This window comes from Podarcis gaigeae (genome assembly GCF_964106915.1).
Source record: "Podarcis gaigeae genome assembly, chromosome: 18".
In the NCBI taxonomy this organism is placed as follows: Eukaryota; Metazoa; Chordata; class Lepidosauria; order Squamata; family Lacertidae; genus Podarcis; species Podarcis gaigeae.
This window is the reverse complement of record NC_139696.1, coordinates 320,410-338,311: the sequence shown is the minus strand read 5'-3', so window position 1 is coordinate 338,311 and position 17,902 is coordinate 320,410. Positions and strand designations below refer to the sequence as shown.

General features: G+C 49.4%; 3 protein-coding genes across 12 annotated transcripts in view; 1 reads left to right on the top strand and 2 right to left on the bottom strand.

Annotated features, from left to right (window-relative positions):
* MYO9B (myosin IXB) overlaps nt 1-5,453 on the bottom strand; it is a 45,120-nt gene extending 39,667 nt beyond the window's left edge. For 4 of the 10 annotated variants that reach the window (XM_083720141.1, XM_083720144.1, XM_083720147.1 and 1 more), the window contains exon 1: nt 5,334-5,440. The gene's annotated coding sequence lies outside the window, so the exon portion shown is untranslated. Of the gene's footprint in view, nt 1-5,321 lie in introns of all 10 variants that reach the window. The other 6 variants (XM_083720142.1, XM_083720146.1, XM_083720137.1 and 3 more) reach the window with 3 other exon arrangements.
* A 1,132-nt stretch (nt 5,454-6,585) lies between these two features.
* Nucleotides 6,586-14,002, bottom strand: HAUS8 (HAUS augmin like complex subunit 8). The gene is made up of 10 exons (XM_083720686.1): nt 13,892-14,002; nt 12,373-12,425; nt 11,847-11,868; nt 11,345-11,425; nt 10,550-10,620; nt 10,034-10,108; nt 9,574-9,732; nt 9,328-9,469; nt 8,082-8,223; nt 6,586-6,838 (listed from the first exon to the last, which is right to left on the bottom strand). The coding sequence occupies exons 1-10, from the start codon at nt 13,989-13,991 to the stop codon at nt 6,718-6,720; spliced, it is 966 nt and encodes a 321-aa protein (XP_083576812.1). The 5' UTR covers nt 13,992-14,002; the 3' UTR covers nt 6,586-6,717.
* Nucleotides 14,003-14,121: 119 nt separating this feature from the next.
* On the top strand, nt 14,122-17,859 carry MPV17L2 (MPV17 mitochondrial inner membrane protein like 2). The gene is made up of 6 exons (XM_083720784.1): nt 14,122-14,207; nt 15,069-15,289; nt 16,207-16,377; nt 16,516-16,592; nt 16,675-16,803; nt 17,312-17,859. Exons 2-6 carry the CDS (start codon nt 15,112-15,114, stop codon nt 17,381-17,383), a joined length of 627 nt encoding a protein of 208 aa, XP_083576910.1. The 5' UTR covers nt 14,122-14,207; nt 15,069-15,111; the 3' UTR covers nt 17,384-17,859.
* The last annotated feature ends 43 nt before the right edge of the window (nt 17,860-17,902 follow it).

Genomic DNA, 17,902 nt, shown 5'->3' with positions numbered 1-17,902 from the left:
TACAGAGAGAGATCACAACCATTAGGCCTGGGCCTAAAATATTTAAGGAGCTTCCCTTTGAAAGGCAACAGGACCACCTTTGTCTGAGTGCTGTATTGTGTTACAGCAGCTCCGCTAAAGTCCAGAGCTTCCATGCTCCATTTCACTACCAAAAAGGCTTTTGAGAGCATTAGGAAACAGAACTTAGCACACACACACACACACACACACACACACACACACAGGAGGAGGACTTTGTAGACATGAATGGATTTTTTTTTTGAAAAAAACAAACACAGACCCAAACAACAACAGCAAGGAAGGATTTGCTAATCCCTGTGCAAACATTGGGCAGTTCAGTGCCAAGGGCACAGGACTGTGAATAGCTGCAGCACAGCATTTTACAGATTGCAACTGCTTCACTGATTATCTGTTGATTATTCTATATGATTTATGCTGTAGTTGCGATGTTCTGTTGTGCTCTATCATGCTATTCCTATTTCTTGATTGTGAGCCGCTTTGAGGTCCATTGGAATGGAAAGTGGCATAGAAATATGGGGAATCAAATCAAATGCACACACAGCCAAAGGAATCCTACACTGATCACTGATCATGTCGGCACAGGTTGTGTATAGGAAGGCTGCTGAGTGAACCGATGGTTGCAAGTTTTTCTCATCTGCAGACTCAAAGGCTGGGTGGTGGTGTCAGTTTCTAAATACCTCATCGCAGGTCTTGTCTTTTAAACAGAACAAAGAGAGAGAAACACACAGCTTTTTTAAAACCTAGAGCCTTGAATATGAATGCTCGAGATCAGCCATTGAGGGGCTGCTCCCACCGCCCGTATGTGATTTGAACCCAGGGCCTGCAGCCAAGATTGCTGCCCCACTCAATACTTCCACAGAGGGAGTGAAGCCACAGAACTTCCCGGGCAAGCTGAGACCTCAAGTCCTGGGGCAGGGTCGGAAATCAGATGTCTAGCGCTGCACTCTCAAAAAAAGGTCCCCACAAAGAAATTTAAGATCTGTCCTGGTTGGAGTCTCCTCGACCCATGAAGTGCAATAAAAGGGTGGGTAACTGAGGGCTAGAAGCATACGACTCAAGCGGTTTATTCATACTCTGGATTATTCAAGCTAACATTGTCCATGAATCACTCTTTTCCACAAAAAAGTGCTGTCTGCTTGAAGTTTCAGCCACCAGATATGTGCGTCTTCTTTTTCATACACACTTCAGCAGACAGCGTGTAACCCTCGTTCAATTATTCAGGGAGACAAATGTTTAAGGTTGTGTGGCAGGTCTGAGAGAGGAGCCCAGAGGCCTGGCGCTCTGCCCCTATCACACAGCCCAGACGCTTTGGGGTTTGGTTTGAGTGACACAGAAAACGGACTGAGTCAACCTCTGAAGGGGGGGGCAGGCGGGAGAGAAGAAATCTCTTTGTTTAGTCAGCTAATCATCCTCCAGACGCAGAGAGCAAAAGGCATGGCTCACTTTGGAAGAGAGAGGAAGTTATCAAGAACATCTGCAGCTGAAAAATGCAGAGGGGAAGCGGAGGGGGGGAATGGAGAGGGGAGAAGGCAGCCTAGGAGGCTCCTGCATCAAGGGGCCTCCTCCAAGTTTGGAAGAAAGAAAGTGGGGACTCCCTCTGCCTTCCGCCACCCCATGCAAGAACCAGCACCTCTAGAGAAACCATGCAGAAACTTTTAAAGACTTTTTTCCCACAGCTGACAGCCACACACAGCCACCCAAGGTGTCTGCTTATCAAATTGAGAGCGCATCCCATCACTTCCTCAAGCCAGTAGAGACAAGAGCTCTCTCCCTCTTGTTCTCATGAACACCTTGAGGGAGAAGGGAGGGTTGGAGGTGGCAGCTGCACGGCTGGCAAGGGGGCAAGGACGGAAACCTCGCCAAAATCCCATTGTAAAAAATACAATCAAGCATTAGAGGCCTCCTAACCAAATTTACTGGGCATTCCTCAATTCAAAACGAAACCAAACCCTGCTTTCCCTCTCTGCACAGAACATCCATAAATGACGCTCTCCTTGTGTGTTGGCACCCACCCTGCCTCAGAAGCCCACAGGGAAAGCACCTGCACCAGAAATTTAAAGCGCACCCTGCCCCAATTTAGAATTCTGGAAACTGTAGTTTGCCCCTCACAAAACTACAATTCGCTAGATTCTAAGAGTGCATCCATTAAGCCACACTAGTGTTGTGTGTCCCCCCTCCCCCCCCTTTCTCCTTGACAGAAAACTTTAAGAAGTGAAAACTCTTCAAAAAGAGAGCAATCCAAAAGGCCTGGCTTGATATTTCTGGTATTTCTTGCCCTAACTTATCCCCTACAGATTGGGGGGGGGGGGCGGCTGGTATGTGCAGAGGGGGTGTGAGGGATGGGGAAGAGAGAGAAAAATCTGTTAGTTACAAAGTTGACGCGAGACGCAGAGTCTGCTACCCAAACCACATCAGGGTGTGAGCGCGCTGCTCTGCTCGATGGAAGGCTGCCTCATGATATCATCTTCGGACGCACACCCAACCCGGCCGGCCCCAAAAATCTCTGCTCTCTTGAGCGCTGGCGAGTAAATTTCAAACAGACGCACACAGAGAAAGGGGGGGCAGCTAGGAGAGCAGTGGTGCCAACTGGCTGTTTTAAGTTCTTCCTAGGTCTGCCGGGGGGGGGGGGGATAAACAAAATCAGACAGCACCACCAGCCCTTTCCTACCACTGTCATAAATCCAGACGCATTGAGGCGCTCCGAATGGGGCGGCCCTATTAGTAATGCATCCGCAAGGCAAAGTGATGCAAGATGGCCCAGCCCCCGCCGGATGGGGACTGCTCTCCAGAAACCATGATCCATGGCCCAAGGCTGCTGGCGGGAGAGCCCAGCCACCAACTCCCAGCCTTCATTGCAGGGAAGGGAGAAGAGTCGCCCCAAGGGCAGCAGGAAAGAGCCAAGATCTCCCAGGCTGTACACACCAGGCCCAGAACCTGAAACAGAGGCAGCAGAACGGCTCCAAAATGATGCCACTTCTTCCTTCCAGCACAATGAACCAATTACCGTATTTTTTGCTCTATAGGACTCACCTTTCCCCTCCTAAAAAGTAAGGGGAAATGTGTGTGCGTCTTATGGAGCGAATGCAGGCTGCGCAGCTATCCCAGAAGCCAGAACAGCAAGAGGGATCGCTGCTTTCACTGTGCAGTGATCCCTCTTGCTCTTCTGGCTTCTGAGATTCAGAATATCTTTTTTCTTGTTTTGCTCCTCCAAAAACTAGGCGCGTCTTGTGCGTCTTACAGAGCGAAAAATACAGGAAGTGGAGCAAAAGGTAAAGATGCCGTCACTCACACTCAGCCCTGATCCGCATGGACAAAAAAAGATATATATAAAGGCAGCTCACAGGGTCCCTCTCTGGATAAGCAACCTCAAGAAAAGGTAAAGGTACCCCTGCCCGTACGGGCCAGTCTTGACAGACTCTAGGGTTGTGCGCCCATCTCACTCAAGAGGCCAGGGGCCAGCGCTGTCCGGAGACACTTCCGGGTCACGTGGCCAGCGTGACAAGCTGCATCTGGCAAGCCAGCGCAGCACACGGAACGCCGTTTACCTTCCCACTAGTAAGCGGTCCCTATTTATCTACTTGCACCCGGGGTGCTTTCGAACTGCTAGGTTGGCAGGCGCTGGGACCGAGCAACGGGAGCGCACCCCGCCGTGGGGATTCGAACCGCCGACCTTTCGATTGGCAAGTCCTAGGCGCTGAGGGTTTAACCCACAGCGCCACCCGCGTCCCAACCTCAAGATAGGTAGTCTTAAAATAACAACAATAATAATAGAAATACAGCATCCAACTACCTGCAACAAACAACAACAACAACAACAACAATAATAATAGAAATACAGCATCCAACTACCTGCAACCCCCCCCCCCGTGCCCCCAAAGCTCTCGGCTTTCAGGTAAATCCCTCACCTTGGGATCCAGGACTGACGAAAGAAATCACTGTATCACACACAGTATGTACTGAAATTATGGGATTCAGTCTCACAATATGTTGCGATGGAGGACTCTAAAATAACAACGGGATCGTAGAGATGGAAGGGGCTCCTGAGGGTCATCCAGCCCAACCCCCAGCACGGCAGGAATGTTTTGCCCAATGTGGGGCTCAAAAATTACCATGTTTTCTTACCCCTTTAATGTGATGATTTTATATTTCTCGTTGTTGTAACACTATTTTCCATTGTTTTTAAATCTTTCGTAGTATACTTAACGTATCATGATGTGTTTTACGCTCTCTGTTTTCTTCCATGTCTTCTCTACTGGTCATTGACCGAGAGAAAGCAATAAAAATATTATACACACACGGTGCTTTTTTCGGGGGGGGGGGGGGACGGATAGCCCTAAACATTATGTGAATCTTTGTACTTTGTCTGTTTACTGTATTCCCCCCCCCCCATTTGAACTATAAAATGGTGATTTTCTGGAGTCAAAATGAGAGTACCCCTAAGCATTTTTTTAAGAAAAAAAGCACTGTATATAATAATATAGCAAAGTACAGTACAGTACAGTATAGCATAATATAATGCAATGTAATATATATTATGTAAATATACACACATATATGTTATACACACACAAATATAGCATATCATACCATATATATATATATATATATAATCTTTATTGTCATTGCCCCCTCTCGGGGACAACGAAATTATTGTATACGTATATGTATGTATTGTATATTGTATATGTATGTCCCCCCCCAAAAGCCCCTCCCCCGCAAGGACCCCCCCCCCAAACTACCTCAGCAAACAGAAAACCCCATGTATGTCTTTGCTGCCCCTTGGACATAACATTGGGGGGGGTCGGGGGAGCTAAGCCCCGCCCACGCGCCCACATGACACGGCCCCCCCCCCATTTGAATGGGGCTTCCCTTCAGCTTATTTCTTTGAGGCTCCCTCAGGTATTTTACTGGGGGGGGGCGTGTGTGGAAGAGAGCGAAGGGGCCTCGGACCTGGCTTTTTTATCATTATTATTCTGGGGGGGGGGGTGTCTTCTAAATGCCTCCCCAGGAGAAAACTCCTTCAGCCTCAGTCCCCCCCCCAAGGGAGACACCTTCTTAGAGGGGGTACACGAAGCTGAAGGGGGGGGAGAGAATTGTGCCACCCCCAAAGCCCCTTCTCCCCCAAAAGCATGACCTCAGAAACCCCCAAATCACCTCAGAAACCCCCATATTTAACTCAGAAACCCCCAAATTCCCTCAGACCCCCCAAATCACCTCAGAAACCCCACAAGTTACCTCAGTGCCCCCCAAACTCCAGTACCTCAGAACCCCCCCCCCCCATTTCCCCCTCTCTCCGCCGCTCCGAGCCCTACCTGCGAGCGAGGCGGCGGCTCCTCCGGGCTGGCTCCCTCCCCGCGGCTGAGAGAGGCGACGGCCGGGAGCCGCCTCGCCCCGCCCTCGCTCCCTTCCCGCCCACAGCGGAGGCGGCCACTTCCGGGTTGGACGACGCCACCGCGCAGGCGCGGAGGGGGAGCAGGAAGCGGAAGGCGGGGGACGGCCGCGCAGGCGCAAACCGCGCAGGCGAAGCCCGAGCGCCGCCCGGTGCCCTTCCTTTCCTGGGAATGGTTAAGAGCGGGGACTCAATAGGGGATTTTTGTGAATTATTGATTATTCAGAGATACACAAAAGAGATATGGATCTTTCATTTTGTAAAAAAAATGTATATATTTTTTAATTATTATTATTAAAATGTTATATTGATAATTTTTTTCAGAAACATACAAAAACGCATCCCCATCACTAAGTATCTTATTAGGTATTTTGTGGTTTCAAAAAAAATCTTTATTTGCAATGGCCACAGCAATAAAAAAACAAGATTTTCAAAGAATAGAAATAAAAAGTCAGTTATGTTTTGAATCAAGTCAAATAGTGGATCTTATTCCGATTGCCCCAGCTAAAAAACCTTGTCACCTTTGCTGTCACCTGCTCATCTTGATCTGCCAAGAGGAAGGACCCTGGGGCAGTGGCTGGGCGACCCAGAATGGACAATCAAAGAGGGTTTTGCATCTTGATTTTATTCTGTGAACCACCCGGAGACCCCCGGGTATAGGGCGGTATAATAATAATAATTAGTGATGTACGGAAGTGAGAGCTGGACCATAGAGAAGGCTGATCGCCAAAGAATGGATGCTTTTGAATTCTGGTGCTGGAGGAGACTCTTGAGAGTCCCATGGACTGCAAGGAGATCAAACCTCTCTGTTCTGAAGGAAATCAGCCCTGAGTGCTCCCTGGAAGGACAGATCCTGAAGCTGAGGCTCCAAGACTTTGGCCACTTCATGAGAAGACAAGACTCCCTGGAAAAGACCCTGATGTTGGGCAAGATGGAGGGCACAAGGAGAAGGGGACGACAGAGGACGAGATGGTGGGACAGTGTTCTCGAAGAGACCAGCATGAGTTTGACCCAATTGCGGGAGGCAGTGGAAGACAGAAGTGCCTGGCGTGCTCTGGTCCAGGGGGTCACGAAGAGTCGGACACGACGAAACGACTCAACAACAACAACAACTAATAATAATAATAATAATAATAAATAAAAGAGGCCAAAAGAAGACACTGTTGCAACCAGACTTTGCAGTGAAAGAGTGACGTGCTTTAATACAAAAATTCAATTTGATACAAAAATTCCAGCCACCTGGCAGAGGCTTCGGCTGCCGGATTCGGGATGAGCGGCCTGGAGGGGGCCAGCCTGGGGGTCTGGGCCTAGTCAAAGTAGAGCTGCTTCATCCTCTCGACCCCCTGGGCGTCTTCAAAGACCTTCTGGCAGCGCAGGGAGGCCTCTTTGCCAACGTCTGCCGACAAGTCCAGTCCGTGCGCGAAGGTCCTGGAAGAAGAGGAGGAGGAGGAGAGCGGGAAATGGGAGCAGAGAAGCAAACAGGCTCATCTCTTTGCGAAAGATCTAGCAGGACCCATTGCTAAGAACATGACGTCCTGACGGCTCAGACCAACCAACGTTCAACATTGTCGCTCCAACCAGGCGCTTCCTTGAAGGAAACAATGGCAAGGGCCTTCCCCCTATTATTTCTCCCCAGCTTCTGATCGCTCAGGTCCATCTCCGAGGGCCTTCTGGCGGTTCCCTCCCTGCGAGATGTGAGGTTGAAGGGAACCAGGCAGAGGACCTTCTCGGTGGTGGCGCCTGCCCTGTGGAACACCCTCCCTTCAGAAGGAAATAAACCACTATCTGACTTTTAGAAGACATCTGAAGGCAGCCTTGTTCAGGGGAGTTTTAAATGACTGATCTTTTGTCGTGTTTTTAATTTTATCGTGTTTTTAATATTCTATTGGGAGCTGCCTAGTGTGGCTGGAGAAACCCAGCCAGATGGGTGGGGTATAAATAAATTATTATTTCTTCTTATTATTATTGGTTCCATTGCACCATCATGGCTAATGACCACTCAGGGATCTCCAACCATACCAGAAGTACACCCAAAGAAAGCAGGGACATCCCTTAAATCCAGTGGGTCTGCTCTGAGTAATCCCTTCGTTTCCAATAAATAGCCAGCCTCTCCTGAATAGCAGCACATGGATGAGCCTAAATCCTCCCTTGGAAGCCGTTTGAGCCTGTGGGCCACCTTGTGGCAGTGAGTCCTGTAGGTGAACGGGCTACTGAGTGAAGAACAGCTTCCTTTCTGAAGCACTGGGCGACCAGTTCTAGTACTTATGAGCAAATGAGAATACCTTCTCTCTACACATTTGTTTTCTGCAATTTCTGTCTTGTTCTTAGTGTTCTTCTAAGCTGGTTCCAAAAAGGCCCACAATCTCACTGTTTTGTAAAGTGAATCTCCAAGCAAAGCAGATGCACTACTTCAGCAGGGGGGGGAATGGGACGTCATATTTCTGTCTCATTCTTTGTATTCCCAACATGGAGAAAGTCTGTATTCCCAACATGGAGAAAGTCTGTATTCCCAACATGGAGAAAGTCTGTATTCCCAACACGATTCACCAAGATCTCCCTCAGTCCCTTAAGAACTTGCCTCTTCCTCCTCCTCCTCCTCCTCCTCCTCCACCCAACCAAACAGGAAGAAGGTTCCTTAGGTTCTTTTAAAATGTGCTTTTACTCTAAATACCTTGGGAGCTCGGCAGCCACCTCCAAGGACGTCTCCTCCAGCTCCTTCGTGACGCTCAGGCCCTTGGCGTTTTCCTTGGCGTGCTCCGGCAGGGCTCTGCGCAGAGCTTCCTGGGTGGCGGCCAAGGCCCTCTGCAAGTCGCCTGCAAGTCGAGAGAAGAGATTCAGAGAGAGGCAGAGGTCCTCTTAGATGGCAGGCATCCAACCAGGAACCCTCCCCATTGAAAAGCAGATTCTTGGAGAGGATTTTTCCTGGTGGCTGCAACTCCTGCCCTCGGAGGTCTTGCAAAGTGCTGCAGGAGAAGGCTTGGGAGGGCTGTTTCTTGAACCAAGCTGAAACTGCAAATCTCCCAAGCTGTCAGGGTGGATAAAAATCAATGATTTTTTAATTTAAATCAGATTTAAAATAAATAAATAAATAAATTGTATTTTTAAAATAAAATGCTTTTGAAGGAAAAATCTGCTCCCTTTCTCTTTTCCCAATCTTCTTGTTCATCCTGCCTGCTTTCTGCCTCCCCTGGACTGGACGGCTGGCTCCCACAGCGGTTCCCCAGGTTATCTCCCATACGGGGTAAACCTGTTGGTAACTTAAAGCCTAAAGCCTGCCTTCAGGGACCACACTGCGCTCTGCCTAATCGTGAGTAAAACTACTTTTTGCTACTTATGAATAAGCCTGCGGTGTCTTTACAGTGGTACCTCGCAAGACGAAATTAATTCGTTCTGCGAGTTTCTTCATCTTGCGGATTTTTCGTCTTGTGAAGCACGGGTGCACCCTGGTATTAATGGTTGTAAGAAAAAGGAAACAAACTCGCAAGACGTTTCGTCTTGCGAAGCAAGCCCATAGGGAAAATCGTCTTGCGAAGCAACTCAAAAAACGAAAAACTCTTTCGTCTTGCGTGTTTTTCGTCTTACGAGGCATTCGTCTTGCGAGGTACCACTGTATTCTTTTAGGAGGGATTCAAGGGGTCTTACCAGGAAAATAATAGAACACTTTTCAATCTGGACAAGCCAGAATGAATTGCTTATTGTCTTAAGAGGCTCACGTGAGGTTGCAACCAGCTTTCTGCTGCGTAAGAAGGGGAAGGCACTCTGCTAAGTGAAGGAACTTGCAAGCGCAAGTTAGGAAGGGTATTAATAAGCAATATATCCTCTCCTGCCACCCTCAACATTCCCGCAAGCAGGCGCTTCCTGACACCACATGGGGCTGAATTCTCTGCCGTTGAAAAGAGGTTTATCCACTTCCCTACCTAGATACTGGCTCTTGTCCTCGCCCAGGTAGATCTCGTTCACCGGCAGCTCGTGTCTCGCCGTGTCCAGGGCGGTGGCAAAGTGCCTGTATTCTTCTTCGAATGCCGGGCTCTGCTCAAAAACGGGAGCAAGAGCTTCGAGCTGGAAGCCCGGGTGGTGGAAGGAAGGAGAGACGTTAGCCGCAGGACAGAACCAAGTACAGAAATGTCCTCAGATCTGCCCCCTGAGAAGCAGGAAGCCCATACCTGTCTGCCCAGCGACTCGGAGAGCTGGCGGTTCTTCCTCAGGCGCTGCAGCCTGCGACGTTTCTTCTGGGCCTCCGCCTGCAGCCTGGCAGCCTCCCTGCTGAGGGTTAACAGGCTCCTCTCAGATTGCCTTTCCAGGAAGGCGGTATTCTTCTCCATCTGTTTGGGATGCAATGTTGTCGGGTTTCGAACACGCGTCCACAAAAGGCAAGTGAAAGAAGAAGTATTTAGTGCAGGGGCTTTTAAAGGGGGGGTTCTCCCTCCTCCTCCTTCTCATTTATAAACCGCGTTATATTTTAAAGGGAAAATATCTCAAAGCCATTTACAACACATTAAAGCAGCATATGAAACAATCCAGAATAAAAAAAACTCAATCTTCAAGGGAAATATTTCAGATCCTTCTCTAAGTGACATTTTGCCGCCAGCTCTCAAAGCAGGGATAAGACTGTTGGTCTTGTACCTTTAGGGAGGCATAGGTCAACAGAAGTGTCTCTGATTCCAGCATCCGAATCAAGTCGTCAGAATCAGGAGAGACCTGGAAGAAAACAAAGCCGATTCTTTATCAAATGTGTGGGAAACTGTTGAGAAAAGCAGGGAGGAAGGGCGATCTGCTGCAATTCTCTTTACATGCTTAAGAAAGTATAGCACTGCCATTTTTTAAATTATAGAAACCTTAGGTCCCAGATGATGATGATGATCATTAAGCTATGAATTGCCTTCTAAACCGGCGTCCCAAAGCGATTTGCACATAAGATCATTAAAGACAACTAAAATCACAAAAACACCAAATGCATTCAAAACAAGACAAGTGGACCCTTGTGGCCAAGACCGGCTCATCCGTCTGGGAAAGTTTACTGCAACCAAAACACCTCCGTAACAGCAGACTTGAGAGTATCTGTTTGACAACAGCTCAACAAGAACTTGTAGCCCCTCACTAGAAAATAAAATCTGCATTCAATTTCTCAGTATGACTCACCAGGCTCTGTTTTTCTCGGGGGGTGGATTTTAGGTGGTGTTTCGAACTCGATGCTCGGGGGCAGCTTTTGCCTAGAAGTGGCAACCAGAGAAAAGACAAACACACACGTACAGTCACATTCCAGTTAACAGTCAAAAGCCGATGGGAGACTGGGCTGCAACTGGGAAGGAGGGAACCCACAAATGGATGCGACAATGACCCCCCCCCCCCCCCGCTTTTTCCGTTTAGTGTTTTCCTGTGCTTTGTATACTTGAAGGAGTGTCTCCACCCCCATCATTCTGCCCAGACACGGAGGTCCAGCTCCAAGGGCCTTCTGGCTGTTCCCTCCCTGCAAGAAGTGAGGCTACAGGGAAGAAGGCAGAGGGCCTTCTCGGTGGTGGCGCCCGCCCTGTGGAACACCCTCCCACCAGATGTCAAGGAAATAGACAACTATCTGACTTTTAGGAGGCATCTGAAGGCAGCCCTGTTCAAAATATTCTGTTGGGTGCCTTGGACACCTCTGGGGGCGGCTAAACTAAATTGGGGGGCGCCGGGCAGATCTTTGCACCCCGGCAGCGCATATGCTAAAGACGTCTCTGGGGGAGAGCTCAAGGCGTCTCGTCCTGGACGAAAGGAGTTGCCTTAAATATCCCACATGGGGGGAAAGGTATCATTGAACCCCTGGGTCTTCTGCGGGACATGCCACCCCACCCCACCCCTCCGAGAACCACGCAGACGTTCTCTCGTTGAGGGGGAGAAAAGAGGCCAGCACCTCTGCAGCCAGTTCAAGGCTGTAACTGGAGGGAACACACGTACTTTTGATGACAGAGACCTCCAGTTCAGGCCGGGATCTTCCGTGGCTCTCCACCAGAGTGGACTGCAAAACCTCGTGAGGTTCTAGAGGAGGGGAGGAAAACCCCATTATACTTGGTCTCTAAGGTGCTACTGGACTATATATATGTATAGGAATATATATATTCCAATTATCCTGGTTTGCCAGAGCGGCTCCCAAGCGGTTTACCGGCGTTGAGCTCATTGCATGATGGAGACAAATAAACACAGAAATCAAAATTAGAAACGGCTGAATTGAAACCGCAAAGAATAGACCTTGTCTTCGAAGAGCCAGTTGCATAACGAAAGCGATGGGGGCCTCTTGTATTCCAGGAGGGAATCACCAACCCAGATCGCCTTCTCGACAGATTTAACCGTGTCGGAAGGAACCCCACCATCATGTGATCTTGCCCCCGGGAAAGGCAGGTCCGCCCCAGAGAGCCCCTTCAAGATGCTTGACTCCCCCCCCCAAAAAAAAAAAACTCACCAGCTGTGGCTTTGGCAGTGGCCTGGAAAGGAAGAATAAGACATGGCAAGTTTGGCATGGGCTGTTATGTCTTGGTTGTGGAGTGTGAGTTTCACTCCAGCAATTGGACAAATCAAAATAAAGGGGTTTACACCTCTCCCCACACCCACCCTAAGCACGTTTCAGTGGAATTTATTTCAAGGATTATTATTACTTATTAGATTTATAAACTGCCCTTTGTCATAAGATCTCAGGGCAGTTCACAGAAGAAAACACAGGATAAAAACAAGTAAACAATTAAAACAAAACAGCAAAACAGTGATGGCCCCTTTCTCACACATTTAAAAGACTGAGGAGGAACATTCTCACCAGGAGCCTAAAAATCTATAATAAAGGCACCAGGCAAAACTCCTGAGAGAGCAATCCACAAACAAGGAGCCACAACCTGTTTATTAGTGATTATTTCACCAAAGACTTCTCAAGAGGAAGTGAAGCACAAACCTAAAGCAGAAACGCCACAAAGAGGAATTTCACATCCAGACCTCACCTTTCCGGATCCTTTTTGATAGTCCAGGTATCGCGAGGGCACGATTCTTGCCCCTAAGGAGGCAGAAAGGAGGAAAAGAGGAAAAGTGTGAAATGGGAAGAGGCAAGGTGCCTCTGAGCATGTCAGGAGCAGCTTTTCCGAAGACTGTGGCAGCAGGGGGGCAAAGTGCCTCCCCTCTCTGGAACGGCAGTGTGCCTCTTGCTCCTGTAGCGCCCCTTGCCCTCCCCAATGGGCATAGCGGGGGGGGCAGCTGAGCACTCAAAATCAATAAAAATACTGAACTAGCTGAAGTTCTGCCGCCGCCCCCAACATAAATCATGACTATGCCCAGGCAGAGGGCCTTCTCGGTGGTGGCTCCCACCCTGTGGAACGCCCTCCAATCAGATGTCAAGGAAATAAACAACTGCCTGACTTTTAGAAGACATCTGAAGGCAGCTCTGTTTAGGGAAGTTTTTAATGTTTGATGTTTTGTTGTGTTTTTAATATTCTGTTGGAAGCAACCCAGAGTGGCTGGTATAAATAAATTCTTGTTCTTGTTATTATTTTTATTATTATGTGCAGAGACCTCTGTCCCCCCTGCCCATGTGCAGCTCCTCCCCCCCCCACAACATGTGCATCACACTTACCCCCATAATCCCCCCATCATACAGGCCTTATTTTATATTATAATTATATGGATCTTCTGCCCTTGCTCAGGGAATCTCAGGGCAGCTTACAAAATAAAGCAAACAAATGATTAAGATAAAACAGCAACGAGCAACTAGGGAAGAATGGGAAGCCAAAATTGCTGGATTATGCCCAAATATGTTTTATTTATTTATTTATTTATTTTCTATGCCGCCCTAAACCCGAAGGTCTCAGGGCAGTTCACGTGAAATAGCTAAATGGCTAAACTAACCGTGAGACAAAGGAATCTAGAAGATAAAAGACTTTAAAAAAGAATTAGGGGTGGGATTTATAACCTATCTAGGAGGCCGTTGTAAATAAATTAAAACGTTAGCTGGACTTTTGAAAAAATCACTTGTAAAGTAATGAAATTTGTGGACAATTAAGAAAAATGTAAATTATGGAAACTGTATTGATATGTAAACTTGGAAAAATAGTCATTAGGATCCATGTAAGGGATGGGAGGAAGTCAAGCGATTTAGAGAATGTCGCGAAAGGATTATATAAATAATTTGTTGGAAAACTGTATATATAAATAATTTTACAAATATATAGATAATTTGTATAAATTATGATATAAATAATTTGTTGCAAAGTTGTATATATAAATAATTATATAAATATATAAATAATTTGTGTAAATCACGATATAAATAATGTGTTGCGAAATTGTATATATAAATAATTATATAAATAATTAGTTGCAAAACTGTCCATGTAAAAATACATTTAAAAAGCAACCGCAACGAAAGAGCGGTGCTCCCGAGCATGTGCAGAGCGCGGCCGCCTTCTCCCACGCGCATGCGCAGAGCGGCCCCGCCGCCTCCCCCGAGCATGTGCAGAGTGCCGTCACCTCTCTGCTTGGGCCGCGCTCCCGCCTTCTCCTCCGACGCCAGGCCGGGCTCCGCGCGGAGAGGCGAAGAAGCCGCCGCCGCCGCCTCCCTTCCCGCCATCGCCCTCAGACGAGAAGCCCGCCAGGGACACCGAGACGCAGGAAGCCGCGCGGCCAGAGCGGTCCCCGCCTCGCTTCCGGGCGTCTCGCAGGCGGCGTCACGTGGCTTTGTCGCTCCCGTGACCCCGCGAAGGCGGAAGTGGCGGCGTTGGCTCGGACTCTGACCCTCCTCGTGTTCGCCTGGGCTTCCCGCGAGGAGGCGGCGGAGAGGCCCGAGGTGAGAGTGCCTCTGAGCATGCACAGAGTGCCGCGGGCAGACTTGCGAGGGCGGGCGGAGGCCAGGACGGTTGTTGCTGTCGCTCATATTCCTATTTATTTATTTATTATTATTATTATTATTTTACCCCGCCCATCTGGCTGGGATTCCCCAGCCACTCTGAGCGGCTCCCAACAAAATATTTAAAACGCGAAAAAAAGCACACTAAAGCTTATACCTAAAACTACAGTGGTACCTCAGGTTACAGACTCCGCTAACCCAGAAATAGTACCTCGGGTTAAGAACTTTGCTTCAGGATGAGAACAGAAATCGTGCTCCGGCGGCGCGGCAGCAGCAGGAGGCCCCATTAGCTAAAGTGGTGCTTCAGGTTAAGAACAGACCTCCTGAACGAATTAAGTTCTTAACCCGAGGTACCACTGTACTCAGTTGGTCTCTAAGGTGCTACATTATCATTTTTAAATTCTTCTGGATGGATTCTTTTAAAGACTTCCTTAGCTCATATAACCTTTTTGAAGACTTGATTCTTTTAAAGGAGTTTTTAGGCTTTTAAGAAGAGTCTTTTTCATTATCTTTTTAAAGAATTGTTTTAATTTATTTTGACTATGGCAGACCAACACGACTAGCTACATAAACCTAAAAGACTTCCCCAAACAGGGCTGCCTTCAGGTGTCTTCTAAAAGTCAGATAGTTGTTTATTTCCTTGACATCTGACGGGAGGGCGTTCAACAGGGCGGGCGCCACCACCGAGAAGGCCCTCTGCCTGCTTCCCAGTAACCTCACTTCTCACAGGGAGGGAACCGCCAGAAGGCCGTGGAAGCTCACCATCTTGTTTGTGTCCCCCCCCCCAACCATTCTCTGCAGTTCTCCCCCCAGCCAGCCGCTGGGCCTGCAACGAAGCGCCAGGATGATGGCCCGCGGCCGGCAGATCTTCTCCGTCTACTGGAAGCCGCTTTTCCAAGGCCGCCTCCTGCTGGTGACCAACACCGTCAGCTGCGGGGGGCTCCTGGCTGCCGGGGACACGCTCCGCCAGGCCTGGGAGATGAGGCAGGACCCCAAGCGCAAGCGGGATTTGGCCCGCACAGGTGAGCCCTGCCTGCCTCTTGCTCGAAACTGCCTTTCCACGGCGCTGCCTGGGATTTCAATCCCGGGGGTGCAGAGTCAGGCCATCGGTCTGTCTCACTTTCTGTGGGTCGTGGGCGTTAGCCATGCTCCTCAAGAGGTCAGGAGGGTGGCAACACGAGAGCGGGGCATTCTGTATTACACTGAGATCTGTTTTTGCTATCAATTTCACATTTTTGTGGCTCTTTTTTTGTTGTTTTTGTGACTGTGGAACCCAGTTTAGCTACCGATTGGTTGATTGTGTGACTGCAGTACATTGTTTATTGCTTTCATTTTATGGTCTCGTTAAGATAGTAAAATTCATGCTAAACGGCTGTCTTAGGGGTTGTTTTTAATGCTCTGGAATGGATTAATCCATTTTTGCATTCCGTTCTATGGGAAAGCGCGCCTTGGTTTGGGAACGCTTTGGTTTTGGAACGGACTTCTGGAAGTCCCCTCCACCTCAGCTTTTCATAAGCACTCCATTTAGACTTCCAAGTGATGGAGCCTCTTTTCTTTGCCTGTGGTAAAGGTAAAGGCAAAGGGACCCCTGACCATTAGGTCCAGTTGTGGACGACTCTGGGGTTGCGGCGCTCATCTCGCTTTACTGGCCGAGGGAGCCGGCGTACAGCTTCTGGGTCATGTGGCCAGCATGACTAAGCTGCTTCTGGCAAACCAGAGCAGCGCACGGAAACGCCGTTTACCTTCCCGCCGGAGTGGTACCTATTTATCTACTTGCACTTTGAGGTGCTTTTGAACTGCTAGGTGGGCAGGAGCAGGGACCGAGCAATGGGAGCTCACCCCATCACGGGGATTTGAACCACCGACCTTCTGATCGGCAAGTCCTAGCCTAGGCTCAGTGGTTTAACCCACTACAAATATGCCTTCTCCTCCTCCTCAGCCCGCATGTTTGCCATCGGCTGCAGCATGGGCCCCCTAATGCACTACTGGTACCTGTGGCTCGACCGCACCTTCCCTGCCGCCGGCTTCAGCGGGATCCGCAGCGTCCTCAAGAAGGTTTTCATCGACCAGATCGTGGCCTCTCCGGCGCTGGGCGTTTGGTACTTCTTGGGTGAGTAAGGACATTGACACCGCCAGGAGAAAAATCCCGCTTGGGAGGGATTGTATGCATGTGGAGGGGGTCAGGTAGGGCCCAGGACTGGCATCATCCTGCACCCCCCTCCCAGGCATCTCCTTTGTCTCCCTGCAGGGATGGGGTCTCTGGAGGGGCAGACGCTGGACCAGAGCTGGCAAGAGTTGGAGGACAATTTCTGGGAATTCTATAAGGTAAGACTCTTCCCTCCCCGTCCCTGACATCACATCCTGTCCCGTGGGGCAGCTGACCCCCGCTTCCTTTCCCCGCTGGCAGATGGACTGGTGCGTGTGGCCCCCGGCGCAGCTGATCAACTTCCTCTTCCTGCCCGCCGCCTACCGGGTGCTCTACATGAACGTCATCACCCTCGGCTGGGACACCTACCTGTCGTACCTGAAGCACCGGGTGGGTAAACTGAGGCAGCGGCACAGGGCGCGAGTTTGGGGTCTCCGGTGGAAAGAGGGGTTACCCAGAACTGCAGCCTCAGATCCTTTGAATCATGAGTTCGGGGACCATGTTCTCTTGTAGGGCAGAGGTGGGCAGGACAGCAGGATAAGAATTTCTTATTTACACCGCGCCCATCTCACTGGGTTGCCCCAATATTTTAAAGCACAATAAAAACCTCAAACCCCGGCCCTCCAGATGTTTTTTGGGACTACAATTCCCATCATCCCTGACCACTGGTCCTGTTAGCTAGGCATGATGGGAGTTGTAGTCCCAAAACAGCTGGAGGGCCAAGTTTGGGGCTGCATCCCTTAATGGATCATTTCAGCAGGCTGTGGTCCGTCCAGCTCACGATTGTCCGCACACCAGCAGCTCTTCTGGGTCAAGAGGATACTCTCTGCTCCAGCCAGAGATCCCACCAGCTGCATAGATCCCCAACTGATGAGATCCCACCCCGCTTTCTCTCTAGCCTAAGCACCCATCGCTCAGCCTGGAGGAAAACGAGGAAGCCGACACAGTCGAGATGGAAACGACCGGGTGAACGAGGGCCACTCGCTTCTGCCAAAGTTGGATCCAGAACTCGTGCCGGAGCCAGCTTGGCGCCCCACTAGATCGGTGGCTGGATCTGGGAAGCAGGCGCCGTTGCCCGGGGGCGCAGCCTTCTCTCCTCCCAGCCGAGGCCTCGACTCCCTCTTCCAGCAGCGCCTCGGATCCTGAAACAGGCTGGGGGGCAGATTTGGCACGGGCATCTCCCAACTGCCAACCCCGGTCCTTCCCAGTTCATTCGAAAGTGCCAGATCTTCCCAATTAAAGAAAAAGCAGGTTGCCTTTTTTTGCACGCCGTTGCCAAGACAGGTGCTTCTTCTCTGGCTGCCGTCGGGTCAAGGCCATTTGTCCTATTAATGACTGGTGTTTTAATGTATTTTTAATCTGTTGGAAACCGCCCAGAGTGGCTGGGGAAACTCAGCCAGATGGGTGGGCTATAAGTAATAAATTATTCTTATTCTTCTTATTAAATTATATTTTGAGTGCAGCGGAGCTGCCAGGCTGCCGACTGCAG

Coding starts and splice junctions, on each gene's coding strand:
- MPV17L2 (XM_083720784.1), top strand. CDS start 15,112: ATGATGGCCCGCGGCCGGCAGATCTTCTCCGTCTACTGGAAGCCGCTT. Junction 15,290..16,206: donor GCGGGATTTGGCCCGCACAG/GTGAGCCCTGCC, acceptor CCTCCTCCTCAG/CCCGCATGTTTGCCATCGGC. Junction 16,593..16,674: donor ATTTCTGGGAATTCTATAAG/GTAAGACTCTTC, acceptor CCCCGCTGGCAG/ATGGACTGGTGCGTGTGGCC.
- HAUS8 (XM_083720686.1), bottom strand. CDS start 13,991: ATGGCGGGAAGGGAGGCGGCGGCGGCGGCTTCTTCGCCTCTCCGCGCG. Junction 12,426..13,891: donor AGCGCGGCCCAAGCAGAGAG/GTGACGGCACTC, acceptor CTGCCTCCTTAG/GGGCAAGAATCGTGCCCTCG. Junction 10,109..10,549: donor CCCGAGAAAAACAGAGCCTG/GTGAGTCATACT, acceptor GTTTTCTTCCAG/GTCTCTCCTGATTCTGACGA.